At 53.0% G+C, this 27719-nt stretch overlaps 11 protein-coding genes across 11 annotated transcripts; 6 read left to right on the forward strand and 5 right to left on the reverse strand.

The window, feature by feature from the left end:
* Positions 1–443: 443 nt before the first annotated feature.
* A1O1_02558 (uncharacterized protein) lies at positions 444–3722 on the forward strand (the record flags this gene model as incomplete). Its single annotated transcript, XM_007723469.1, has 1 exon — positions 444–3722. One exon carries the CDS (start codon positions 444–446, stop codon positions 3720–3722), a length of 3279 nt encoding a protein of 1092 aa, XP_007721659.1.
* Positions 3723–4187: 465 nt separating this feature from the next.
* On the reverse strand, positions 4188–5978 carry A1O1_02559 (uncharacterized protein; the record flags this gene model as incomplete). Its single annotated transcript, XM_007723470.1, has 1 exon — positions 4188–5978. One exon carries the CDS (start codon positions 5976–5978, stop codon positions 4188–4190), a length of 1791 nt encoding a protein of 596 aa, XP_007721660.1.
* A 654-nt stretch (positions 5979–6632) lies between these two features.
* On the reverse strand, positions 6633–7848 carry A1O1_02560 (uncharacterized protein; the record flags this gene model as incomplete). Its single annotated transcript, XM_007723471.1, has 2 exons — positions 6633–7518; positions 7799–7848. 2 exons carry the CDS (start codon positions 7846–7848, stop codon positions 6633–6635), a joined length of 936 nt encoding a protein of 311 aa, XP_007721661.1.
* A 1026-nt stretch (positions 7849–8874) lies between these two features.
* Positions 8875–9741, reverse strand: A1O1_02561 (glycosyl hydrolase family 17; the record flags this gene model as incomplete). Its single annotated transcript, XM_007723472.1, has 1 exon — positions 8875–9741. The coding sequence occupies one exon, from the start codon at positions 9739–9741 to the stop codon at positions 8875–8877; it is 867 nt and encodes a 288-aa protein (XP_007721662.1).
* A 944-nt stretch (positions 9742–10685) lies between these two features.
* On the forward strand, positions 10686–12566 carry A1O1_02562 (uncharacterized protein; the record flags this gene model as incomplete). Its single annotated transcript, XM_007723473.1, has 1 exon — positions 10686–12566. The coding sequence occupies one exon, from the start codon at positions 10686–10688 to the stop codon at positions 12564–12566; it is 1881 nt and encodes a 626-aa protein (XP_007721663.1).
* Positions 12567–12640: 74 nt separating this feature from the next.
* On the reverse strand, positions 12641–13582 carry A1O1_02563 (uncharacterized protein; the record flags this gene model as incomplete). Its single annotated transcript, XM_007723474.1, has 1 exon — positions 12641–13582. One exon carries the CDS (start codon positions 13580–13582, stop codon positions 12641–12643), a length of 942 nt encoding a protein of 313 aa, XP_007721664.1.
* A 321-nt stretch (positions 13583–13903) lies between these two features.
* A1O1_02564 (uncharacterized protein) lies at positions 13904–15349 on the reverse strand (the record flags this gene model as incomplete). The annotated part of the gene is made up of 1 exon (XM_007723475.1): positions 13904–15349. One exon carries the CDS (start codon positions 15347–15349, stop codon positions 13904–13906), a length of 1446 nt encoding a protein of 481 aa, XP_007721665.1.
* Positions 15350–16009: 660 nt separating this feature from the next.
* On the forward strand, positions 16010–17560 carry A1O1_02565 (nonsense-mediated mRNA decay protein 3; the record flags this gene model as incomplete). Its single annotated transcript, XM_007723476.1, has 1 exon — positions 16010–17560. One exon carries the CDS (start codon positions 16010–16012, stop codon positions 17558–17560), a length of 1551 nt encoding a protein of 516 aa, XP_007721666.1.
* Positions 17561–18337: 777 nt separating this feature from the next.
* On the forward strand, positions 18338–20554 carry A1O1_02566 (PEK protein kinase; the record flags this gene model as incomplete). Its single annotated transcript, XM_007723477.1, has 1 exon — positions 18338–20554. One exon carries the CDS (start codon positions 18338–18340, stop codon positions 20552–20554), a length of 2217 nt encoding a protein of 738 aa, XP_007721667.1.
* Positions 20555–22191: 1637 nt separating this feature from the next.
* Positions 22192–23024, forward strand: A1O1_02567 (uncharacterized protein; the record flags this gene model as incomplete). Its single annotated transcript, XM_007723478.1, has 2 exons — positions 22192–22311; positions 22419–23024. The coding sequence occupies 2 exons, from the start codon at positions 22192–22194 to the stop codon at positions 23022–23024; spliced, it is 726 nt and encodes a 241-aa protein (XP_007721668.1).
* Positions 23025–25470: 2446 nt separating this feature from the next.
* A1O1_02568 (uncharacterized protein) lies at positions 25471–26541 on the forward strand (the record flags this gene model as incomplete). The annotated part of the gene is made up of 1 exon (XM_007723479.1): positions 25471–26541. The coding sequence occupies one exon, from the start codon at positions 25471–25473 to the stop codon at positions 26539–26541; it is 1071 nt and encodes a 356-aa protein (XP_007721669.1).
* Between the last annotated feature and the right edge of the window lie 1178 nt (positions 26542–27719).

Consider the following 27719-nt stretch of genomic DNA (forward strand, 5'->3'; position numbering starts at 1 on the left):
GTACGCCGTCTGATTAAGCGCGTCTCCCACTGGAGTGATATCTCAGTTGCTAAGTACAGTACTAGTAGTACTAATACTACTAGCTCGCTAGTACCGTACTAGTGTCCGACTTACAGCCTCGGCATGATTCTTGGCAAGGCTAAACCACATTTAGTTATATGGCATCACAGGCAGCGGATTCAAGGAATCAACGCATCAGATCGGTCTTATAGAGCACCAGGTATTGTCTATCATAATCAATGCATTCGACCAGGGAGAATCTTACAGCCTATCCACATCTGTTATTGCTTATGAGGAGAGGATGGACTGGCCGATAATATGGTGCACGCCTGAGCACAATCATTCTTACGTGGCGCCAATCGATGGTCGTCTTCGACCTGCGTTGTCAGCCTTCCAAATGCCCGGCGGACCACCACCCTCTGACTCGGTGAACACTGACTAAAATGGAGTCGTTTAAAGAGTTCAAAGAGAACCGTGTTCTAACGCAAACCGGAGATGCTGTTCAGGACCAGGGCCAGGACCAGGGCCAGGACCAGGGCCAGGACCAGAACCAGAACCAGAACGGAGAGCATCCTCCCAGCGCGGACCGCCAACCAGATGGCCAGGATGGGTCTAGCCAGCAAGCCCAAGACTCCAACGCAAGATCCACCGGATCCGTCAAGGTAGACAGCAATGAATATGAGGACTGCGAGAAGAATGTGCCTCAGATGTATCCTCTACTGTCGAACAACCCGCCGGAGTCTCCACCATTGGGACCTGGACACCGAGAGTCCGAGGACGACGACGAGGAACTTGTTCTCTCCAAATCCTTCAAGCGGACGACCAGCCCCTCGCCCACAGCACTTCAACGCAATAGGGGAGCCCGGGTAACTAAAGTAGGCGACGAGGGCGTCGTGAAAATGCACAAGTTCACTCTGCACGAAACAGCAAACTATTATTACATTGTCGGGTCAGACCTGCTGGATTCTGCGTATCGGATCTTGAAGATCGATCGAACCTCAGCCCCAGGCGAACTGAACATCATCGAAGACGACATTGTCTACACAAAGAAGGAAACTCAGCAGATCCTCAACGCCATTGACGAGGGCAATCGGGCAACTGGGGGACTGAAATTGAAGACCAGTTTTTGGGGTTTGCTCGGGTTCATTCGTTTCACCGCCCATTATTATATGCTCTATGTGACGAAGAGAAGCCAGGTGGCTATGATTGGTGGCCATTATATCTACCAGATCGACAAGACCGAATTGATGCCGTTGGTGATGGCCGGATTCAGTAGGGCCAAAACAGACAGACATCTGGAAGAGGCCCGGTTCATTGGCATCCTGAACAACCTCGACCTCACGAGATCCTTCTATTTCAGCTATTCGTACGACGTCACCCGAACATTGCAGCACAACATCATGCGGGAGCGTCAGGCACTGCACGAAGGTCTCGCTGGGCCTCGCAAGGCCGATCACAACGACATGTTTGTCTGGAACCATCATCTCCTCAAACCTGCCAAGGCAGTCTTGCGAAATCCTTTCGACTGGTGCATATCAATTGTCCATGGGTATGTCGATCAAAGTGCTTTGTCGGTCTATTGGGGACGGGTCGTCTACGTCACAATCATTGCACGGCGCTCGCGGTTTTTCGCCGGCGCTCGCTTTCTGAAACGTGGTGCCAACGATCTTGGATACGTGGCCAACGACGTTGAGACGGAACAGATCGTCTCAGAAATGCTCACAACATCATTCCATGCTCCAGGCCCAGTACTCTTTGCCAATGACAGATATACTTCGTATGTTCAACATCGAGGAAGTATACCACTCCATTGGACCCAGGATAACACAGGCGTTTCGCCGAAACCAGACATCCATCTTAATGTGGTGGACCCCTTCTACAGTGCTGCGGCCCTGCATTTCGACAACCTCTTCAAACGATACGGCACGCCCATATATGTGCTCAATCTCGTCAAGTCTCGCGAACGCACCCCCCGAGAATCCAAGCTTCTCAAAGAGTACACTGTTGCAGTCAACTACCTCAATCAGTTCCTGCCGAAGGACAAGCAAATCCTGTACCACGCGTGGGATATGAGTCGAGCTTCGAAAAGCCGTGACCAAGATGTCATTGGCAGTCTTGAAGCAATAGCCGAAGATATCCTTCCGAAGACGGGGTTCTTCCAGAACGGAAACGACGCAGAATCAGGTCTGAAGCTTCAGAATGGTGTTGCAAGGACAAATTGCATCGATTGCCTTGATCGAACTAATGCGGCGCAGTTCGTGATTGCAAAAAAGGCATTGGGATATCAATTGCAGGCTCTGGGTGTTATTGAACACCCATCGGTCGAGTACGACTCTGACGCCGTCAATCTCTTCACACATATGTGGCACGACCACGGCGACACGATTGCCATCCAATACGGCGGCTCGCACCTCGTCAACACCATGGCCACGTACCGCAAGATCAACCAATGGACCAGCCACTCACGGGACATGGTCGAGAGCTTCAAGCGCTACTACACCAACTCGTTCATGGACGCGCAGCGACAGGAAGCATACAACCTGTTTCTAGGGAACTATGTCTTTTCCCAAGGCCAACCTATGCTTTGGGACCTGACGACAGACTACTATCTGCACCACTCCGACCCTCGGTCCATGTTTGGGAAACGCAGGCCCAGCTACCGCCAATGGTATACGGCCGAATACCTCGAGACACCTACCATGCCGCCGTCCATCTGGCCACGAGAACTGCGCGACCGACCACTGAGATATTTTGACGACTTCTGGGTCGAGTACTACCGGCCGCTGGCTGTGTCGTCGTTCAAGAAACTGTTTTCTTTCAAAATGCACTCGAACCTGCGCTACATCCCGATCAGCTCGGCGTCTTCGGGCAAATACGACCTCTCCCCGTTCAAAGTGCGGACGACGAACGAGAGCGATGGCGAGGGACACGACAAGGGCCATCAAGGGGCGCGTAAGGGTGTCAAATTCATCGCTCCGTCCGACGAGACAACGTCAAGCCAAGCAGGAGATGGCAGTTCCATTATCTCCACGAAACCGGCATCCGCCATGGAACCGACTCCCGCCCCCAAACCCAACACGCTCGGCCCGTGGCTCGACGCCCAGCAGCAGCTGCACAATACACTACGTCGACGCCAGTACACTGGGATCATCAAGGAGCCTTCTTTCGAAGTGCAGTCGGCTGGAGTGCCGAAGATCCCGAAACTGCCGACGGCCGTGACGAGTGATCTGACCAACAGTTCGGTGCTGGCTGGTCCGCCGACGAAAGAAGAACTGGCATTACAAGCATTCACGTCGTTGATCTCCAAATCCCTCGATCCACAGGTCCGCCAGGCCGACGAGTACCAGCGCTACGTGGCGCATCCGTCGAATATTCCGTTGGTGGTGTCGTCGGATATCGACTACTCGGCCGCCCCGCTCGAGTTTCTGGAGTATCTGAGCAAAACCACCAGCGATCCGGCAGAGCACAAGGTTCTTCGACACTACGACGACGAGCGCGGCGCCGTCAGTTTGACCCTGGAGGAGCGTGCAGAGGCCAATCTGGACGAGTATACCGAATACGTAGCCAGCGGCGCCGTCGACAATCCTCTCGCCGTGTCCGAAGAGGACGGCGGCAAGAAGAGGTACAAAGCGTATAGGAAGTGGTTGAAGGGCAAGAGTCTGTTCAAACAGCGTCCGGATGTCGGGGAGGATATCGAGGGCCTGCGAGGTGAAGGTCCATGATATGGATTACCTAACCTTCCTAAAGGCTGAACCGGATGCTGGATAGTAGACTTGTCTTGTCATCGGTAATGCTGCGGCATACTGTTCGACGAGGCTGAGAATAGCCTCATTGGCTTGTGGCCAGCTTTTCGACACCAAGAGGACATGATAATGTTTCACTTCTATGCCAGCTGCTTGGACTAGACTGGACTGGACTGGGTCTCGGCTTGGGTTCGAGATGGAGGTCTGCGCAGAGGCACAGGTGACTGACTACAGGTCCCAGGGTTGTGGCTGTCCAGAGGAAGTGGCACTGTACGGGAACCCACCCTTCGCATTAAAAAGTTGAAGCCAATGACGTCCACGAGGCATGAACGCAGCATTCTGCACCGTGGTCAGACGTGGCATTCATCATCCATCATCGGAGATCATATTCTTTACCTTTTGATCTCGCGTCTCTGTGTGTGATACCCTTCTATGATACTCCGATCAAGGAGATATTCCAAACAACCCCCTCAAATCCTTTTCCTCGGCAATCAACCGTTTCAGCACATCGTCCCATTCCTCATGCGGGATGATTTTGCCGAGCGATCGAACCACATCCTGCAAGCGGACCATAACTTTTCTGATCTCTTTAGCCTTGATATCATCTTTGGTGGCGATATTGGTCTTGTTTTTGCTCCTGACACTTTCATCTTCTCCAGCGAGCCTCTCCGTCGCAGTGCCATTTTCATCCTCTCCACTAGTCTTCAGGGTAACAGTCGAAGTCGCCGGATCCGTTCCGTTGTCCTCAATTTTGGAATCACCATCGTCACCATGCAATTCATCGACGCAATTACACCAACATCCCACAACGCCCCTCAAGATCTCGGGATACCATTTATCCCGAACCCGCGGGGCACCGACCCTTATGACACACTGTAAGACATCCAAGATCGCTTGTACCATTGTCATTGGCGTTGTCGTTGTCGTTGGCTTTCCATTCATCCCTCTTTCCCTTTTCTGCGGTATCGGCATTGGCATTGCCGGCGCCACCAAAATAAACGGATCCATCAGCGAAACACGCAGGGTCGGAAGCAGCGTTTGGAAATGTTTGACACTGGTGATGCCGAGACGGTTGAAGACCGGTGGAATCTGGGTGAGCAGGTATGTTGTTAGCATTGGAGATGTGCTTGAGCTGAGGGATCCCGAAGCTGAAGACGCGAGGTGGGCCAGGGATGCGGAGATGCCGTGGCGGTAGAGGGTCGTTAGGAGGGACAGGCGAAGTTGTTTGTCGCGAGGATCAGGATGAGGTCGGATGTCGGTTTGTGTTTGTTGGTGTTGGCGTTGGTGTCTTGTTCCCATATCTGAGGTTTCGCTTCCAACGCCAGCGTTCGGACGCTTGGTTGTCGTCGCATCCGTGGTGTTCGTGATGGCAGGTGTAGTAGGATTCTTAGTGTTCGAAGTGACCTGCGTAGGAGGATTCTTCGTGCTCGTAGGAGCAATAACATCAACTTCAACTTCAACTTCAACTTTACCGTCATCGTCACTCTTCCCAAACCTAGCATCCACAAGCGCCAAAAAAGCAGGATACAACTCCCCCAACACGTCGAGACTCTCCCCCTCCGGCGTCAGCGGCGGCAACATGAGGAAATTCGCCCGGAGCGCATCCGCAAACACCTCGCCCAGCCCCGTGCGCTGGAGCATGTCGCTCGCCGCGGACCGCAGCACCTCGCAGAGCTCTCGCACCAGACTGCATCCTGCGGCTTTATACCGCGAGTCATGGTCGTCGATCATGTTGAGCAACGGCGGGACCAGGAGGAAGAAATGTGCTTCGATGGCCGCTTTCCTTTGTGCGTGGTCCGGCAGAGATGCATAGCTTCCCAGGATGTAGTGGAGGAGAGGGACGGTGAAGGGCGCTGCTTTCCATGGTTTGATGGCGAGTTCGTCGTCGTTCGCGAATCCGTGGAACCGCGTCAGTGAAGAGCCTAGAGCGGGGGTGGGGGAAGATAGGAGGTTTTTCCGGCCCGTTGAGGTCAGGGAGGGGTGTTTCGTGGGTGTGAATAGTGGTTTTAATGTTGTTGTGAGGAGTTCGTGAATGGTGTTGGGGAGGGAGTTGAGATTGTTGTTATTGCTGTTGTTCTTATTGCTGGTGGTGCTGGTGGTGCCGGTGGTGGTGGTGTCGTCGCTCTGGGAGATGAGATTGTAGGCGTGTTGACGGAGGATGCTTGTTTGAGGTGGTTCTCTGGGAGATGGTGTTGACAGAATGTGCAGGATTTCTTTTTTGGAAGGGGCCGACATTTTGGGTTGATATGTTGTAACGCGCTGATGGACAGACGACGCGATGGGTAGTAGAATCAAGGCGAGGATGGAGGTGGAGATGTATACTCTCCAGGTTTGAGTTGCCTTGAAGGACTGCTTCCGCAAGGCTGAATTTGATTCACGAAGGATGGGCCTACAGCCATGGCAGCATAGTCGGGTCTTGGAGGTCGGTATTATCAAGTCGAATAGCCTCGAGGAGGATTGGTGATTACCACGGCTTGGTAGGAATTAAAGGAACACGAGACGGAGAGAAGAAGGGAAGAAGAAGACTATGAATGTTCAAAGGACAAGGACGACGTTGAATATCAGCCAATCAGGATACACCATTTATGGGACCCATCTTTACTGTTTGTACTTCTTCTCCGTGGTCTCGCTTCTCCATCAGCCTTTAGATATGTGTGAGTGCTCTTAGTGCTCCTACTGATTTTAGGATATGGCACTCAAATGCCTCGAGGGTCGTTGGAGCGTCGAATAGTACTCGGGAATACTGTCACGGTTGGAATGAGACGTTACGAAAATGAGATTCCTGGAGACGAATAGATTGAAACCAGACCATTGGTAGCTGACAGAGCTCACGAGAACATGTTGGTAGAGACAGCCAACCACCAAGGTTCCATTTAGAAAGGGGTTTCCCTATTTACGACAGGTATCCTCCTTCCAACCCAATTCCGTCGCCCTCCCCTGCCATCTTCTCCTGTCAGCCTCGCAAGTCGCTAGCTTCTTCTCCAACGCTCGGATTTTGTCGAGCTTGTTTTGACGATGTTTGCGAGAATTGATGCCATTTCGAATCCTCTGCGCCCCTTTCTTGTCCGCCATGTCGACAAAGTGGATTTGACGATCAGGGACCATTGATTGGAAAAGAGGGCTCTTCTTCTGCGTGACACTCTTTCCAGGCGGCTGCGACTGAGCTGTAGTCACCGGATTCGGAGTGTCCACTACGACCGCAGGCGGGAATGCGGGAGATCTCATCCTTGACGTCACGTCAGGAGAGATGTTGCCTGTGCTGACCGCCGATGTGGATGGGGTTGGTTTGATGGCTGGTAGCGTAAACATCGGAGTGGGACATGCAATGTCCCCCGGGAAAGAGACGGCAAAGGGATTAAGGAAGAAATTTTGTGGAAATGCAGTCGGAGCTGATCCGACGTCCACAACCGAGTTTTCCGCAGAGGAGGCAGGGTTCAAGTCTAACGGCCAAGCAACCCTTTTCAACGGCGCTTGTCCAAGGTCTTGACATGCAGTGTCCTGACATGGATCTTCAAGCGGTTGGAAGACATCGAGATAGTCCAAGGGATCGATGTCCCCGACTAGCGACAAAGGGTGGTGATGGTATTGGTCGTGAGAGCAATACGATTGAACATTTCGCTGGTCAGGGTAATTGACCAGAGGATAAGACCGAGGAGATGGATTGTATGAAACCGGAGACTCCCATGCACTGGGCCATTGCAGATGGTCCTTATGGTGGGTAGAGAGACGTGAGTTCGCGGACGACGTGGACGACTGTGGTGACCGCCATGACGCACTATCCAAAGTGCAGGTGGCCCAGAACTGTTAGGAAAGTGAAGGATGCCTTGCTGTTGCCTGGTGCAAGGCTTGTAAGCGTGTGGGAGTGAGAGGAATGAAGAGAAAAAACCAAGGGGGAAAGAGAAGAGAGATAGAGATGGAGAGGGAGGGAGACGGAGAGGGAGGGAGACGGAGAGGGAGGTGGAGAGACAGAGAGCGGCGCCGGTCGAGCTGCGAACCGTTTGTCCACCGGGCCGGACGAAGCTATTCCTCTTACAGTAACTGGGACAAGTACCCACGTCTGACGAAAAGATTTCTGTCTAGTCATAGGGTCAATTGGCGTCTCCATCTCTGTCAGACTGACCATATAATTCTTCGCTCTGGGTTGCACTGACTCCTTGTGAGGCGACGCTTCAACGGTCGTGACTCACGACAAGATGCAGACTGGGAAACTGGAAAGGAACATCGACATCCAATGGAACGACATGAGCGACGAAATACTGCATCTGATGGATGCCATGCCGGCCCGGACGAATTGTCCTGTGCCACTAGTAACCTTCGAGTTACTTCATGTAACATGACATTTCCGTCCCAGTTGCCCAAACAATATCATCTCAGTCTCCCCAGATACCGAGTCCGTACTTCTCTTCGTCCTGTGTCTTCACCAGCTTCCCGAAGCTGCAGTCTGTTCTTTCCCGCTACCGTCCTCGGTTACAACGAAGACACGGCGATGGGACACGCTGGGAATGTTGTCGCATCACCCAGCGGGCCTGTTAGACTCCATGAACGGTATAAGAAGTCAAAGACTTCAGTCTCCATTGCTGCTGGATTGTTCTCCATGCACAAATCCTGTAGCAATGATGACGACCTTTCTTCTCGAATGTCCAGCCGACATCGATTGAACCCTCGTGAAAAGAATCTATTTTTGCCGATCTGAGCTCTGGCCTGTTCATTGTTTCGTTTCTTCTTTTGTTTCAGTTTCGTTATGGTATCCAACAACTTGGGACATGGTGTTCAAGACCGACTTCTTTCGGAACGGGTCTACATCGTGCTATATGCGTGTTGGCAGCGAACAAGGGGGCGACAAGAGCACCGCATGGACAGCCAAGAGAAGGGACAGAAATGCAGTGGAATGCAATGGAAGAAAAGTCCCCATGGTGACATTTCTTTCAGGATGCTAGCAGATCCCCTGGTTTGATATTAGGTACGAGACGTATGGTCTCCTTTATGCACTTCCCATGCTCGGTATAATGATGACTCCAAACATGCTATGCTAGATTACCCAAATTGATAGGCGACCGAATATAGAACTCAATATAAGGCAGCACGCAAAGACAAGTAACCCGCTTCCAGCAGAATTGTGCTTTTGTCCCTCTCAAGCGCAAGACATATCAATCAGTGGGTTGTAGTTGGTGTCGACCACGGCAAAGCCTGGCTCGGCCGCAAAATCATCCAGGTCATAGAAGAAATAGTTCAAGCTGTTGAAGCTGGCGCAAGAAACCTGCCACCAGTAGGTCTGCAGGCTGTCGACCGAGGGGACGGCGGGACCGACCGAGTCTCCAGAAATCGGCTGGCCCGTCTCCGTAGTCCAGACGTCCTTTCCCTGAGCCACGGCACGCACATTGTTGACAGCAGCCCAGTACGCATCGCTTGCTGCACCGTTGTCGATACCGACGCCCTGCCAGTAAGGATACGCATCGTTACCGAGCCAATCGACCGCCTCGATCACCGGGGTATTGGCGCCGTCGACCCACGCCGTCCAGGTGTCGACATGACCGACCGATTTGCTGCTCGCTCCCAGTCCCCACAGCATTCCGCGAACGTCGTTGATCTTGCCTGCGAGGGTGTTGGCGTCGGTGTCGCCTCGGTAGAGGTCCTCGGAGCCGACAGACACCGCGAGGATCCAGTCGTGTCCGTACTGCTGGATGGCTTCAAGCAACGCTTGCTTTTCGGCTGCGAAATGGGCGTCGTCCTCGGTCCAGACCCCGACGAGTAGCGTCGTGCCTGTTCGAAGGGCGGCCGGCACGGCGTTGGCTAGGGTGTTGCAGTCGCTGGATGCGTACAGTCGGACGTTCTTGAAGGAGCCGGGAAAACCGGCGATCTTGTTGAATGCAAATTCCCAGTCGGATTCGCTTCGACACGCTCCCGAGGCAATGTTGGCACCGATGTTGAAGCCTTTGAAGAATGCGTCTGCGCTGGACACGGCTGCCGCTGCGAGTGATAGAAGCTGGATAGTCTTCATTTTTGGACTGATTGTGAAGTGAATGGAAAGAGGCACTGTGCAGGAGAAGGATGGGGAACTTGCAGCGCCGGATCAGCAAGTAAATAAATGGATAAACAGATAATTATATAATCAAATAAGTGAACTGAACAAGCAAACGAGCGACTGGAAGAACAGACCGTTGTTTAACGAAAGGACATGGACAGTCTGAAAGAGGGCAGATTGAATATGAAGAATATGAACAGACAGCAAGAGCCACAGCCACAACCGATCGGATAAAAGGTAGATCATCCTCATTCATCGGTCAGGGCTGGGACCTGTACCTCGACATGGGATGCCAGATTGGATATTCCCTGCCCCTGATACACGTAAATGCAAGGAAGAATGTTAGAAGGATTCGGGTTGTGGGGGCCGAGATGAACAGATGAGGCTCGTTGTCAGGCATGGCATATGGCTTCAACCCTGGCCAACGAAGCCACCTCAGAGCCCAACGTTACCTGTATATTGTGGCTGTACCTGCGTTAGCGTAGGAGAGAGATTAATGAGGGTCGAGGACGTTGACGAATGGTCATCCAAGACCCAATTTTGACCTGAATCATTCTGTATATAGAACCAAGACATCGGTCTCAAATCCCAATCAGCTAAGAAGGTGTCTCGAGAAGACGCTCTAATGTGGCAGGAACATGAAGAGATCTTTGGAGGTTGATTTGTGGTAGAGAAAAAGAATATGCGTAGCCCCTGAAAATGATGACGCCTTTCCCAATGCGGAAGAGTCCATATTCGAGACGAGGCTGATGTCTGACCCTCACCGTCAATACGTACCCTGTATACTACAGTTCCAAGTAGCACAACATTTTACTGGACCGACGACTTGTCTCGTTGATGGAAGCATGATCGACGGGTTTGTCGAGATCACTGTCTCAACCGAGCCGAACCGATGGTGCAGTAGGATATGACTATATGCCATGGCCGTCCGGAAAAGAAGACTTCTTCTCCTGGCGGTAGCAGCATGCATCGTGTTGGTCATACGGTATCTCCCTGGGACGGAGCTCTCTGGTCAGACACATCTGGAGTCTATCCTCTTCGGTGGAAGCACTGATGGAGACAAACCACCGTCTCACGAGAACGAAGACGGAGCAGACCCTCCGCCGTCAAGATCCTCCAAAGCCCCTGAGAAACATCCTCCTTTGCAAGAAGAAATAAATCATCAACAACAACATCACCTTCTCAACCCCATCCATAATTTCATTCCCCTCCCGTCACCACCGGCCGGTGCAACCCTCCCACGCATCCAACATGACTTCAACCAACACGAAAGCGAGACGGCCAGGCGAACCCGACACGCTCGCCTCGACAGCATCCGCTCAGCGATGGTGCATTCCTGGACCGGCTACCGCTCGAAAGCATGGCTACACGACGAACTGGCACCCGTGACAGGAGGCTACCGCACGACATTCAACGGATGGGCAGCTACACTGATCGACAGCCTCGACACGCTGTGGATCATGGGCCTGAAGGCTGACTTCGAAGAAGCCGTCGCGGCAGTGGCCGCCATCGATTTCGACACGCCGGCCCACCTGCCCATCAACGTCTTCGAGACCACGATCCGCTACCTCGGCGGCCTGCTGGGCGCCTACGACGTCAGTAATGGGCAATACCCAACTCTCCTCACCAAGGCTAAAGACGTCGGCGACATGCTCTACATGGCCTTCGACACGCCCAACCACATGCCCGTCACGCGCTGGTCGAAGCTCGGAGTCGGAGTCGAGGTCGCGGCCGGAGACTCGTTGATCGCCGAACTGGGTTCCTTGAGTCTCGAATTCACCAGGCTCACGCAGTTGACGGGAGATCCCAAATTCTACGATGCCGTCCAGCGCATTACCGACTGTTTGGAAGGCCAGCAGAGCCAGACGAAGATGCCGGGGTTGTTCCCGCACACTGTCAATGCCAGAGAATGCTATTTTGGCGACGGTGTCACTTTTTCTATTGGCGGCACGGCGGACTCGGTTTATGAGTATTTGCCGAAACAGTATCAATTACTGAAGGGCGCCACAGAGCAGTATAAGACACTTTACGAAAATGCGGTAGGAGCTATCAAGCGATTGATTCTGTTTCGACCAATGACTCCCCAAAATGAGGATCTTCTCATGGCTGGGACGCTGAAAGCTTATGGGAATGGTCGCGTTGAGTTCCAGCCTCAGATGCAGCATCTTGCTTGTTTCGCTGGAGGCATGTTCGCCTTGGGCGCGAAGCTGTTTCGCTTGTCAGACGACTTGGACATCGCGCGAAAACTGGTCCGTGGCTGTCACTGGGCACTCAACCAGACGCCGACAGGTATTATGCCTGAAATGTTTCATGTCATTCCTTGCCCGGAGGATGACCGGCAGTGTACCTGGGACGAGAAGGCCTGGGAGCAAGATATGTTGCGGCGTAATACCAATGATGAAACCCACGAGGACAAATACTTGCCCGAACTGCAACGGCTGCGTCAGAAAGCAGAGCGTCTCCGTCTGCCCAAGGGCATTTCCGCAATCGCCAATCGCGGCTACGAGCTGCGTCCGGAGGTGATTGAATCCATTTTCGTCCTCTACCGCATCACAGGCGATGAAGAGCTGCGCGAAACCGCCTGGTCCATGTTCGTGGCCGTCACGAATCACACTCGGACAGAGTTTGGGTTCTCGTCCATCGAGGACGTCACTCGGAATGATAGTCGGAAGGTCGACAAGATGGAGAGTTTCTGGATGGCCGAGACATTGAAGTACTTTTGGCTGCTATTCGAAGAGCCGGACGTGGTCAGCCTCGATGACTTTGTGTTCAATACCGAGGCGCACCCGTTCCGACTGTAGAGATAGATGTAACATCCATTTATGACCGTAATGAGCACCCAAGCCGTAACGGATTTCATGTGACCGTGAGGTGGTCAAAAGATCTTTCCCAAGACCTCCTTGACTTCGGCACTGACCGTCTCCTTCTCCTGCGGCATAATCTTGCCCTTGACTTCGGCCTGTCTCCACGTCCTCTTCGCATCTGTAGCCGTATCCTGACCGACGCCCTTGAGCTCTCTCTTCCTCTTGATTCCTTCCCTCTTCCGCCCTTCCTCGACACCCTCGATGAATCTCTTCGTCTCGCGGGCGATGATGCGCCTCTCTTCGTCCCTTCGTCCTTCTTCTTCTCTCTTCTCTTCTCTGATGCCGGCCATGAGCTCCTCCCACCGCATGCCTTTCAGATACTTCATATTCCAGACATCGTCGTGGTAGAATCCTCCTTTCCGGCCACCTACCACCTGGGTATTTAGTGTCTCTGCACATAGCCGCGCCGTCTTCTTGGAGGCGAACTCAATCCATCCTTCGGTGTACAGCCGGCGTGAGTTCTTCTTGGATCCCGATTTGTGCTTGCTCGCGGGAGAGAGAAATAGTCGCTTGATCGGACCGAATCCGCGTTGTTCTAGTAGATTGCGGAGCGCGGAGGGTTTGAGGTACGGCGGTAATGAGGATAGGTATATCACGCCAGGCACGCTTTCTTTTCCTTTTGACTTGTCTTTCTTTTTCTTCGGTGTCTGTGCTGTGGCTGCGTCGGAGGAAGCGTCTTGGGGTTTTGGTTTGGCGTCCGGGCTCTCTGATTTATCCACGCCTCGTTCCTCGCCCTGTTGCTGCCGCCGCGAGCCAGAGGGAGAGCTTTCTGTGACTCTAGGGGCTTCGACTTCGTCTGCTTCATCGTCCGTACTCTCACGCTCTATCTTCCGTCTCTTGCTCGCCCTCTCCGCCTTCGAAACCTCTGCGGCCTCGGAGTCGTAGCCTGCGTCGTTGTCAGACTCATCAGATGGGCCATGGTCGAGGTATTCGTTCCTCTTTGTCAGCGACATTCTGTCGGTAAGTGCGCTACAATGAGCGCGGAACTGAATGTATTCGACACAATATCTACTTCAGCCGGGGAAAAGAACGACTCTGGTGAGACGAAAACAAAGATGAAGATGAAGATGGATGATGTGGAGAATTTTTTGGGTCGCGGTTCAAGTTGGAGAAAGCATCTGAATCTGGTCAACGCAGCACAAAGTTGACCGAAAGATCCAACGGCGAACCCAAAATTATATTGCAACATGGAGGAGATCTGTCTTTCTGAATTGTTCTGTTCTTCTATCATCAGGGCTAGCAATATACAGAGCCCTTCTGCTTGGTGGTATCATCTACAAGTGAGCACCTTTGCTCTTCCACGAAATCGCCTTGCCGTCCGTCGATACCGTCTTCCGGGCAAGGACTTCTTGAACCTTCTCCTTCACGCCAGCCTTGTGGTTCCATTTCTTGAGCACTTCCTCAACCACTTTCTTCGAGCCTTGTCTGCCATAGCTTCTGACTACATTTTGGATGTCCGATTCCGTGGGCAGTGCAAAGACCCCATGGGGATATTCTGTATACCGCTGATCGAGTGCACCCTCGTATGGTGTGACCAGAGTCAAGGCCTCCTCTTCACTAGGTGTCGCAAAAAACTCATCCACGTCTGTCTCTGACACTTCCGCCAACGTTGCAGGCTTCCATTGAGGCTTGGTCGGAGGCTTGTTGATCAACCGGGCCGTGACGCCTTCGACGAAATCCGGGTGGGCCATGAATTTACTGGCGATCTTGTGCTCTCGAACGAAAGTCTCGCTGATGTTCCACTGTCTACCTTCCCTCAATTGGCGCAAGGTGACACGGAGACTGGTGGGGGACCTCAATGCAATAGTCTTCTGGGTCGCGTTTGCCCATTCGGCGAGCTTCTGGTCCGCCGATTCGGACTCTTTCCGCAATGCGCTCAAAATCTCCTCCACCGTGTCGTATTTGAAAGTTCGATCGATAGCCTCGCGCAGATCCCCGCTGAGATCGCCGTGTTTTGCAGACTCGTAGGAATCGGGTGATGGCAGAGTGCTGGCAAATTCAGATATGGTGGAGTCAATGATTTGAAGTCGTCGCTGTAGGGTTGCGTGGTCGTTGAAAACCAATTCAGACAATCGCGATGTCATTTGTGCAAGGACAGAGCTGTCGATGTAGTGCGTGGCCACTCCGGCGTAGAATGCTTGTACACCGTGCAGCCGTTCAGAAGTCAAAGCTAGGTATGTGCCAATTTCTCCGTCCAGACGAGGCAGGAAGAAACTCCCGCCAACATCGGGGAAGAAGCCAATCGTCGTCTCAGGCATAGCGAAAACGGTCTTCTCAGTCGCAATCCGGAATGGAGCATGGACTGACAGCCCAACACCACCGCCCATGGTTATGCCATCCATGACGGCAATATATGGCTTGCTATACGTTGCGATCAGATGGTCCAGCTTGTATTCGAGGGCGAAGTAGTCCGCCGACTTCTTCTGTCCCTCTGGTCCTTGCTTGTTTTGTAGCGCAAGTTCAGCCACATCACCACCTGCACAAAATGCCTTCGGACCAGCTCCACTGATGATGACAATGTTTGCGAGATGTGACTTTTCCCACTCCCTTAACCGGGGAAGGATTTTCCTTGCCATTGATCCATTGAGAGAATTGAGCTTTTTCGGTCGGTTCAATTCAATTGTCCGCACCCCGTACAAGGAGTTGAAAAGAACATCGTCTGGATCGTCCGTAGGCAATTCCTTTGGGAATTCGCTATATCTGATTGGCGTCGAAGACATCTGCAAACATATAAGCTTGGGCGACGATTGGTTCGACGTTGCTACCTACTGCTCTTCGGCCGAGACTGCGAGAAATAAATTGAGCTCTAGATCTTGTTGCGAAACTAGCAGTGCGTGGAACGGTGTTGGGAGCCACGAGAGCGGCCGCGTATCTTGCACAGCAAGCCTTCATGACGACCAAGAGAAAGCAGGGAGTGGCATGCACGGAAAATCATGCGTGGCCGCTACTCTCTGCCTAGGTCCTGCTGATGTCTTGCCCCGGGAATATTTGGCTTGATTCGTTGTTCTGCGGAGGACAAACCTCGGGCAAAGTCTACGAGCCCGAGGCATGCGATTGTTCCTCTGCAATTGTGAGAGTTCTCGACGCACGTGATCTCACATGATATTAGCTCACGTGTTCAGGCCTGGAACATTGTTTTTCCTTGGCGAGAGCCAAAGGCAAAACTTGACAACAACTTCCTTCGACTTTTGTAAGGCGGCGAATTCTGCTTTATTAATTCATAAATCATTAAAGAAACAATCACTCACGATTTCTGCCAGAGGTTCTCGTCTTCAACCACTTCATACCTGCCCTTTCGATCACCTTACGATCACCGTGTGGGTGGTTTACTGGCCGCTTCAACCCATACTTAATTCGGGCTGCAGCCCATCTTTCCCGCCATGTCGATGGATCTCGACGCCCCGGTCTCTCTTCCCTCCCTTCACAAACCACAGGCGGCAACAATCCTCTGCTGTAACTGTGGCGCACCCATAGATGGCACGACCTCGGCAGGTGCAATGTGCTATGACTGCATCAAGCTGACTTGCGATGTATCGGAAGGAATTCAACGGGAGGGTGTATTGCATATGTGCCGGGATTGTGAACGATGGTTGAGTCCACCCTCACAATGGGTGACAGCAACGCCAGAAAGTCGAGAGCTGCTGGCCTTATGTCTCCGAAAACTCCGCGGTCTCAACAAAGTTCGGATCATCGATGCCAGCTTTATTTGGACAGAGCCCCATTCACGACGTGTCAAAGTCAAAATCACAGTCCAGCAAGAAGCCTTTGAGGGCACCATCCTTCAACAAACCTTCGAGGTCGAGTACGTTGTCGCTTATCAACAATGTCCGGAATGTGCCAAATCATACACCCCAAACACCTGGCGAGCCTCGGTCCAAGTCCGACAGAAAGTGCCACACAAGCGGACCTTTTTGTACCTCGAACAACTGGTCCTGAAGCATCAAGCGCATAAAGAGACCATCAACATCAAGGAAGTCAAAGACGGCCTGGATTTCTATTTTGCCCAGCGTAACCACGCCGAAAAGTTCGTGGACTTTCTTACTTCCGTGGCGCCGGTCAAGGTGAAGAAGTCCCAGGAGTTGATTTCCACGGATGTGCATACGTCCTCCAAATCCTACAAGTTTACCTTCTCATGCGAACTGCTTCCTATCTGCAAGGACGACTTGGTTGCGCTTCCTATCAAACTCGCCAAATCAATCGGCAATATTTCACCCCTAGCAGTGTGCTACAGAGTAGGTACCTCTGTCAACCTTCTCGACCCGACCACACTGCAAACGGCAGATTTACCTTCAAACACATACTGGAGAATGCCTTTCAAGAGTCTGGCTGATATGCAAGAGCTTGTGGAATTTGTTGTACTCGACATTGAACCTCTGGGCACCCAGAATGGCCGGTTCCACGGGGCCGAGGCCACCGTGGCACGAGCTTCCGATCTGGGCGTCAACGACAAGACGTACTATGTGAGGACGCATCTCGGAGGGGTGCTGCATGCGGGAGATTCTGTGCTTGGCTATCACCTCACTGGCACCAACTTTAACAACGCCAACTTTGAGGAACTCGAACAGAGCAACAACTTCTCATCAACCATCCCCGATGTCATTCTAGTGAAGAAATTCTACGCACGGAAGAAGAAGTCGAAGGCCAGAAGCTGGAAGCTCCGACGCTTGGCCAAGGATGAGGGTGAATTGCTTCCGAAGAAGGCCGATCAGGACAGGATGGAAGCCGACTATGAGACCTTCTTGCGGGATGTGGAAGAGGACGCCGAGCTCAGACAGACTTTGGCCTTGTACAAGGCTCAACAGCAGAAGAGAAAGGAGGCTGATGAGATGAGTATGGCTACTGGAGAAAGTATCGAGGATGAAGTGCCAGAAATCAATATGGACGAACTACTGGATGACTTCGAGGATCTGAATGTCCACGACTACGCATGATGGATGAGCATGACTTCGGGACAGGCGTCTCAGGCATGGAACTGAAGAAATAGCTCCTTGGTGTAGTCAATGCATCCCATAGCACGGTGTGTTCCTTTGGCTCAAAGAAAAGCCATCTTAACGTCAACCGCTTTTTTACCTCGACAATACCACAGTCATCAATTCCTGACAGGCAAGAGTGTAATTGATTCAGGCCATTGGTGTCTTGTATCTTCATTCTTCCATACTATGACGCCCCGTCCTAGTCTGTACTAGATGTTCTTCAACTTACATATTTTTTATCGGTATCTGTCTCTTGCCGCTTTTAGCACGAAACAACGACCTCGAGGGATCCTAATCTTGCCTTGTCTGGTCATGCAACCGCAGGCTGTCTCGTTCATGTCATTCCATACAGCTGCCTGATATCGGGCTGGCAAAAGGAAGCTCACTCTCTCAATGCGCTACATGACCAAGTGAAAGATTAAATGATCGTGGTCAGCGCTGCCAAGCTAAGAACAGGCACAACTTTCAATGAAGCAGGGTGTTCAATCATCTCCAGCCTCAGGTAAAAAGAAGCTGCGGCCATACTGGACCAAGCGGCCACAGTGAAAGGCCCCGAGGGCTTCACCTCAGATCTTTCCTGAATCTCAACCGAGCAGCTGCAGTGCACTGAACTCCGCATGACAAGGCTCTGCCCTGGTCTTCCCCGGTCTTCACAGCATCAACCTCGTATCTTGCAATGAAGACATCCGTCACAGCACACAGGGACCACGACAAGCTCCTGATATCTCTTGCCCCATGTCGTCTGCTTTCTTCCGGCGTCCTACCGACACCAGTTCGAGTTCAGGTTCGGCAGATAGCCCATCAGCAGAGGAGGACAACGATTCCTATCAACCGCTGGAGGAGGCTGCCGAGGACCAAGGCGAGACGGCAACGACAGAGTCTCTAGCAAGTCGAGGAAGTGAGATTGTCGAGGATGGACAGGTCTCATCGAGCGCGGCTTTTGCCAACGTCGACCATCACCGCACCAACCTCCTAAGTGCTCTTCTGGAGGACTTCGCAAAGACCAGGGCATGTGAGATGATGAACAGTGCGGGACCGGCGACCAGCTTTACGAGATCGTCAGCAGAAATCCAACCTCTGGCAAGACAGCTGTATCAACATGTCAGCCAGTCGCTCGCTCTTGGTGGGTTACTACCACCGTCAAGTACGCGCGACAGCCCAGGCAACCAGCAGATACGAGCAGCGTACTTAGCCGGCATCGAAGGTCTGGCTCTAAGCAGTGTGCAGGCTACCAATGTCGTTACTGACGGAGAGACGCAACGACTACCTTCATCTGACGACCTCGTTGCCCTTACCCGTTCCACGCATCAACAACAGGGACCATTCTCCGACACTGTCCAGCAGCAGATGGCGAATCTGTCTCTATTCCAAGCTGAAGGTCAGAGCCAGTTTTCTTCTCCCTACTCGAACTTGACCTTTCCTGCACCGCCACTCCGCCAGAGCCACTACGACTCAAGCTTCCAACAGCTCCGATTATTGGGGAAAGGAGGATTCGGCCGCGTCTACCACACGTACAACATCTTCGACAAGAAGGAATACGCCGTGAAGAAGATACCACTGAGTCCTCGACTGTCCAGGCGATATAGAGAATCAGGCCACGAAGAGTTGGAGAACGTGCTACGGGAAGTCCAGGCGCTGGCACAGCTCGAACATAATAACGTCGTCCGATACCATGCTACGTGGATCGAGGAGCCGAGAAGGATATCTGAAGGTCCCTACAGACCCGAGACCCCAAATCTCACCATCCAAGGCCGAAGGCTCATCGCTGAGACGTCGAGCCCCAGGAAGCCACGACCTAAAAGGCTGGAGCGTGACCACCGTCACGACCTCGACGACGGGATTATCTTCGGCACAGACGGTGCCTCAACATCATCGTCGCACGTTTCAGTCCAAGAGGCCGACGACATTATCGAACGGCCAACATGGTCCCGAAGGGACAGTGAGCCAGACACTCTGTCAGCGCGGACTTCCGACATCTTCACCGACGGAATCTCACGGCCCGGCGTCCAGCCAGAACCGACAAACGCGGACATCGACGATTCCGTCTACGTGCTTCACGTTCAGATGTCGGTATATCCCATGACCCTGGCACAATATCTCGCACCGCCGCCGTCGAACTCCACGAGCGCACCCGGCGGTTTCAGGCGGAGACATTGCTTCCATCTCGTCCCTGCACTACGCATTCTGATGGGCATCCTGTGTGGACTGCAGTACATACATGCCAAAGGACTGGTGCACCGGGACATCAAGCCCAGCAACATCTTCCTCTCGAGCTGGGATGTCCCAACCGCCGGCCTGGTTCCGGACGGATACCATGATGTGGGATCTTGCGCTGCCTGTCCGGACCCCAGACCGTATTTTGTCAACCCGCGCATTGGCGATTTCGGACTCGTTGCAGACTTGGCCCGACACAGAGAGGACGGGCTTGATGGAGAGAGGTCAGACGACAACGATCACGACATCAGCAACGACGGAAACAAGAAGACGGATACCATGAACGATAGGAACCACAACAAGCCGGTCGGCACCGAGTACTATCGACCGCCTGCGTCGACGCATACCATGATCGATGAGAAACTGGACGTCTTTGCGCTCGGAGTCACCCTGGTGGAAATGCTCTGGTGTTGCACGACCAGTTCGGAACGACTGCACATCCTGCGTGACTTGCAGAAGGGGAAAGTTCCGGCCGGACTTGGACAGCTGATCGAGAGTGAAGGACACGCAGAAGGCATAGGTAGCTTAGTCGAGCAAGGGATATTGGGGATGATTGACCGGGATCGACGCCACAGGTGGAGTTGCCCACAGGTCCAGGACTGGGCGGAGACGGTGTTGAAGAAGTGTGCGAGTGGTGAGGAGAGACAGGCTGGTCATGGTGATACTTTGACGAAAATCGTGACCTTGGAAGCTGAGGCTCATGCAGAGAACAGTAGCAGCGAGGGCAGACCAAGTTGAGGCTGAATTCACGTCCCACTCGAGCCGATGCACTCCGCCCTACTACTGGGTGGTCTGCTTGGTCTGTTTGGTCTGTCTCTCTTCTCTGGTGTGGTCTAGTATCTAGGTACCTAGTCAGTAAGTGTGAGTGGTACGTTTGTATTCTGATAGTAACATGATGCCCGTGCACGGGACTATTGGAAGCCGCAGTGGTAGTGGTTCGAGGCAAGGCAAGCCACCCCCAACCAATATATGTGGAGATCGCCCTGGAAGATGTATGCACACCATTTTCTGTTCAAGCAGATGAGGAGAGTCTGAGTCTCTCTTGAGAGCCAGCTATCAGCTATCGAAACAACAGCCTCGGAAGAGCACAGAAGTCGTTGGAGAAGGTATCTAGATGGTCATGGGAAGCTCCGATGGGAATAATGGATCTCGTCGCACTGGCATAACAGAGCTCAGCTCCCTTACCTGGTGGTACTCAAGTCCCAGGGGAGGAGGACGTACTTTACGTCTGTTGTCTCTGTATCCGTGACCCTTGAAGTCCCATGAGCGGTCCCGGTCACTGCACTGTCCCTGCTACTTACTCAGGTAGTGCTACTAGAGTACAGGGTACATTTCGCGGGCACCAGTAGTAGGACATGCAGTGCATCCCTGCCTGTCCTGCCTGTCCTGCCCTGTAGTATACTCACTCTCCTATCAATCCAATTTCTGATGTTGGTGATCATCCTATACTCAAGAGCTGCCACTGCATATCGTGAAGAGAGCGGTCAAGCCCTTAATTATTCAGTCACTCGGTCCCGGATAACTTGAACGTCAAACAGTAGCTCCAGCTGATGAAACTAGAGGCGCGAGGTCCAGGTTTCTCTTTTTTTTTTTGTTCGCATAGTTTTCTCTCCGGGTCCCTGAGACGATGGATGAATGATAGGGTAGTAAGTACGGCCAGAACAAGTGTCTGCCCAGGAAGGGAATATTTATCATAGTATCATCTCGACTGCCAGGGCATGCAGTGGACAGATGTAACAGGTAAACTTGAACGTGGCGCGTTGCACTAGAGTAAGCTTCAGGCGCCCTGCCAAGCTTCGGCCTATTTTGGCTGAAACAAACAACTGGAACTTCAGGTTATTTTAAGGGGCCCCCTAGGCCTCCTTCCTACTGTTTTATTAGTCGGCCATGGGCAGCGCAGGCAGGATTTGAGACAGCCAGACACTGCACACAGAAGACAGCAGCCACCAGTTACAATCTAAAAACAGACCACTAAAACAGCGTCCAGGCTCCCTCGCTATTAGCCTGTCTGAGGGCTTGACGCCAGTGGGCTTGACGCCAGGAGGCAGGAGGTAGTAGTAGGTGCTGTAAGGGACAGGGTAATCTCCCCCCCTTGGGGCTGGGGCATCTGGGGGAAAGAAAAGTCAAACCAGAGGTACATGTATGGAGAGCAGACAGTCCTCCACCCTTTCTCCCTTGTTTGCTTCAAATTCCATCCATCATTCCCTTCTTTGGTATCCTCGCATTCTTTAGCATAGTTGCGGCATTGCATCCTTCGATCAATATTTGTGCATTCCTTGCGTGGGCATTCGTCATTCGTTCGTTGAGTTCTGCGCATTGCTCTTGTCATACACCCTTTTATCTCGCGTCGATTGAAGCAAATTTGAATGGCCATCATGAAGAGCTCCGCGGTGGCAGTCATCCTCGCTGGCGTGGTGGCGGCGCAGTCTTCCGTGGTCAGCATCTTCTTTCCAGATGTGGATGAACAACAGCTCGTGGGATCTATCGTTAGCTCGGTAAGCCTTTCACAATCCACGTTCCGCCAGCCTTGCGAGGAGAACGCAGGAGAATTCAGGGAGAAAGACAAAACAAGAGCTGACAATCGTGTGTCTTCCCGAAATAGGATGCCTCCAAGACTACCATAGCCGTATCATGTCCTACCGGCACGGATGACACCGACTGCGGATTCGCCGATACTCTTACCGTGACCGTCGGCCCGTCGACATTCCGCGTGGAGGAAACATTTGAATCATTGACGGTCGAGCTGGAGTGCGCGCTGACAGGGACAACCGCGGCAACGTGTGAAGAAACTTATGTCGGGCCAGCGTACATGATTGATTCGGATCAAGGAGATTCAGCCGCGCTGACGGCCACTGCCCTCGACGACATCAACACTCAAATTACCACGACCGCTGTCACCACAACCCTCTCTTCGACTGATATAGTCTTCTTGCCTGTGACGATCACGGCTGGCCCCGGCTCAGGAGCAGTGGCAAGTGCAAGTGCGAGTGCGAGTGCAAGTCCCAGCGCATCTACGGCGTCGACAACAGCAGCAATATCGCCCTCGACACACGGCGGCACCTCATCGGGAGGTCCTTCAACGACCACGAGTGGGAGCACCACACCTTCCGTGGACAGCAACAGTGGCGCCGGAAAAGTAGATGCGCGGCTTTTGGCAGTGAGCGCTGCAGGTGTTGGGCTTGTCGGATTGATCGTCACGTTGCTGTGAAATGGCGCGTCAATTCACAGGCACCATGAATGGGAGCCCTGAGACTGATGGCCGGCACAATTTTACCGCAGGTGAAGCCATGAGCCGAGGGAGGCCAGAGTCGATCGCGATCAGCATATGAGGGGGCAAGATGTCATACTTTCTGTTCCCGCTTAGCAATGTGAGACTGGCATATCCACCCCAGTCCTAGTGCGTACGGCCAGGGCCTTGACGCGTCCGACTTCCCTCAGTGGCCCGGTGGACAGGTCGCGGGCGGATAGTTTCGCCGTAGCGGCAGAGATCAAATGTGCGAATGTACTCTGTATCGTTTTCATTTCAGGTGGGAGCGGGTCGCGGCCTCCACAATGACATCGCTATGATATAGTAGTAGCCACTGGGGATGTTGAGATGTGGCTAGAGACTCTGTACAGAGTAGAAGGTACACCCGTGCCTGTCCTGTGTACACAGCGCAGTATCGTGTCGTGCCCAGGTGCATCTCACCGTGCTGACCATTAGATAGCGAGAGTCAATGCAGTGCCATGAACCACGCACGCAGGTCACTGTACTCTTTTAGTGTTATTCTTCCACCGTGTTTTCCAGAAGCCGGTCGCTGGTTCCAATCAGTCTCCCTTGCGATCCCTGCTTTATCATGTGTGAAGCCACGTTTGGGTTCTTCAAAAGAGCCTCAGTGACAAGGGGGGCCCAGTTCCGTCACCCGAACACCTCAGAACAACACCAACAACAACAACTCTGATGGAGAAGTGTGGCGGGTATGGAGGAACCTGGGTGGCGCTCTGGAGCCGATGACGCCAGTTGAGCGGTTTGAAACTGGGTGAGGGAGAAATTAGGGGCAGACGATGGGACTCGATGGCGACGGAGACCTGCGATGCAGTGGGAAGGCGATCGGAAATGTTCAGCCATGATCTGAGAAAGCAGAGACTCTGATTGGTCGGGAACGGTCTCCCGATGGTGGCGCAGGCGAAGTAGAGGCTAGAGACAAAGGTCGCAGGATGGAGGAAATCTTCAAAGGCAAAAGATAGGCGGGTGGGCATGGCACTCTTTGAAATGCCCATTGTTGGTGGTGGAGTGAGAGGCAGGGGGGCTGAGGGGTTCAGTGCCCAAGAGACGCTTAGTGGGGGAGACGGGTGGATGCTCGATCATCGATGGTGAAGGCCGATCAACAGGGAGGCGCCCGTCGATGAGGGTGGAAACAGTCGATGGCTGAGCCAAAAGTTGTTGCAGACATGGTACCATGGGAGAAGCAGTGACATGCCACTACAACACAAACAGTACTAGCTGATAAGGTACCTAGGAGTTTTGCTGTCTCAATGTAGCTTTGTCCTCAGCACTACTACCGAAGATGGATGGCGCAGGGAAGGCACGGTACTTACTAGTAAGGTAGTGCTAGTAGGGCAATTGACTGCGCGCACTGGCACGTCTTCACCGAGCAAGATCAAGAGCACATTGGCACCTCGTATAACGTGTCCGCCAGGTACTAGCAGACCACTGCAGCAGGTGAAGCACTAGTAGCAGCAGCAGCATCAACCTGCGCGCTCTGCATCTTTGACCCTTGTGCCCCGCAGTCTTCCCTGGCCAACGAGAAAATACCACGGGCGCAGGCAAACAACCCGATTGACAACATTATTGAATTCAACAGCTGAGGTTCACGTTGTTCTCTGTTGTACTCTCATCTCACCACCTGCTCTCGGACCCTTGCAACGCCTTGTCCCTCACCCGTTGCTGAATCCTTTTCCGCTCACCTTTCATTGAACGACTTCACGTCGCCAACGCCTTCACTCCAATCCTGGTCCTCGCAATTCCAGTAGTCGATTCCTCTGGCTCTTGAGAATCTGTCACTACCCAACACTATCTGCTCCTTCAGCTGCGCAGCTGCCACCTCACGGCTAGTCTGTCCACTTCTCAGCTCAGATCCCTCCCGCTCTCCCTCGCTCCCTCGCGCCTCGCTCCTCGCTCCCTCTAGCCAACATAGTACATACAAACCCGAAAGATCATATGCTAGGAAGACTCCACCGGAATACACATCCGCCCCGTTCTCCCCTCCTCTTCCGGTCCACCAGCCTGCCATCCAGTACGGGTACAGATCTCTCGCTTCAGCCGGTGCCTGTCCCTCTCCACCCGCTGGCGACTAGGTTGCACACCAGGACGTGAAACCCGGCCCACCCTGGCGTCAATGTCAATCCTCATCTGTTTTCCGCTGCCCATAATACCAGAATCTTCTCCATCCTGAGCACCGGTACTTCTGCTTCCTTCAACCAGCCCTCCTTCCAAAAGATACAAACATTCCATTGAGACCGCCTCACAATCGGTTCTGTCAACTCAACCCACCGCCACCCCTTGACTCTCGCTCTGGACACTCTGGACACGCTCAAGCCACACCGCACCCAGTCATCCACGCAGCCATATCCTGCAAGGTAAACAACTCGCCTCTTGCGTTGTCGACCAGAAAATGTCTAGTACATTGGTCTCTCAGTCAGAGGCCCCGTCCGTCGTCGGTAGCATCAGTGACCTTGACGGCTACACCCTTCGAGACTTCAGTTTTGGATCTCTACCAGAAGAAGACTTTGGATTCGATCCGCCTCAATTGAAGCCTACACCGCTCAACAACTTCCAGGTCTACAGTCCGCCCAATGATCTCACAATGAGCGATTGGCCAGAGTTTGGTCGCGAAGACGAGTCGAAGCCCTTCGCAGATCCCAGTATGCTGAACCCGGACGCGTACGAGATTGACAAGTACATCAACACGAATGTTCCCACCGGCACCGGAGCGCTTTCCAGATATGGCCAAATGACCCCTCCAAGATCAAACTCCGCTGCCAGTACCGACTCAGCATCTGACGGGAAATTGTCGCCCAAGTCGACAGTCCCTGAGCGTCGCAAGCGGACCAAGACCGCTTCCAAGGATCTGGATCCTGCAACATCCACCTCTACAGCGGCGCCTGCGTCTACTGCCACTACCGCAGATGGCACGAGCAGCAGCAGCACCACAGTCGGGCGGAAACGAAAAGCTTCTCGAAAAGCTTCAACCTCTGTCAGTGAAGAGGGTGATTCTGCAGAGGATCAGAAGAGACGGCAGTCGCTTGAGAAGAACCGACTCGCCGCCGCCAAGTGTCGCATCAATAAGAAGGAAAAGACGGAGAAGCTGCAGCGGGATTCGCACGAAAAGGCCGTTCAGAACGCGTACCTGAAGGATCAAGTGATGCGGATGAAGGATGAGATTCAACAGATGAACTCTATTCTTCTGGCCCACGCCAGCTGCGAAGGCTGCAAGGCTCCCGAGGAGATCCACGCCCACCTCAGCAGCCTAGAGAACGACTTCTTCAACCAACATCTAACCATGTCGGGGCAGACCTTCGGCGACTATCCTTCACTGGCCTTCAGCGACCTTCCTGTCATTCCCGACAACTTCATGTCCGGTACATCACAAGATCAACTACTGAACCCGCCACTACCTGATTTTGAACGCTCTGCCGAGTTTGACGTAACAACTCCACTGCAGATACCAGTGCAAGCGGACTGAGGGGGCGGATTGGCGGTACGATATTGTTATGTCTGGGTACCCTAATCCCTGAGCGATTCATGTGCGTTTGCTTTTCCAACTTCCGGACAGGTTAGACAGACACAAGAGATTATCCGTCCTGAGCCGGGAAGGAAGCTTGTGTTTGTCAAAAACGAGATACCCCTCAGAAGTTTTTTCCCCTTTGCTGGAGCAATGCCGTGCAGACACGAAGCATGGATCAATCCAATTCTATTCATTCAATCAAATATGCCGCACGGTCGCCAAAGGAGCTGCCACTGAACGGCCGATGGCGGGGTTGAAAGACGGCCTCGACGGCTACCATGGAAATCAATATTGGGAGGTTTTATTTTCCCCCGCAGCATGTGGCGGTGCGGTTGGGACAGCTGAAAGTTCAGGGAGTAGCGGAAGAATCAAGCGAGCACCTCCAATGGCACGACATCCTGCTAGTATGGTGGTGCGCACGGGCAGGGAGTGGCGTGGCGCAAAATGTCAATGGTTCTTGGTGCTGATGAGTTGGGCTGCACTGGCATGTTGCATGCAAGCATCTCTCTACCAACTGGCATGGGATGTTGATCCTAACCAGAATGGCCTGCAAGGTTGCGGCTTGCCACGGATGTCTACCAAACCTTCTATCGGTGTTCCACAGCCAGCTTTTCAAGGTTACTCAATAATATGAAAAAACAATGGTTGACTCCATACCCACAACGCACTCAGTCCCATCCATCAATCCTGCACGTATGTCGTATAGCAAGCAGCCCGGGGAAAAGCTGGTTGTACGCGTACGCCTAGCTGTACTTGACGATGGCTTTGTTTTGCTGAAGTGCCGACCGTACCTTGCTGCTCATTTCGCACCCCACAGAATCAAGGACTGAGACCACGGATGTGTCAAATCCACGCCCCGGGTAGATTCTCCGCGGTGTGACAGACGAGCAGAGCAATCAGGCCAGGCCAGACCATCCATCTCTCACGGCATCTGCCAACCTGCCACGCAGCGGCAAAGGCCTGCAAAGGCAAAACCCATTGGGCATCTCTGCCGGCGCATGTGTCTCACGAGGGCTTGTGATCTTTTCAATCAGCAGTTGATTGATTATGCATCTTTGTGGATGTTTTTGTTTTGTTTTTTTCCCTGCGAATTCGATCCAAACAGGGGTATTGAATTGGCTGGCGGGTCGACAGGT

This window comes from Capronia coronata, assembly GCF_000585585.1.
Source record: "Capronia coronata CBS 617.96 chromosome Unknown acBCG-supercont1.2, whole genome shotgun sequence".
Classification (NCBI taxonomy): Eukaryota; Fungi; Ascomycota; class Eurotiomycetes; order Chaetothyriales; family Herpotrichiellaceae; genus Capronia; species Capronia coronata.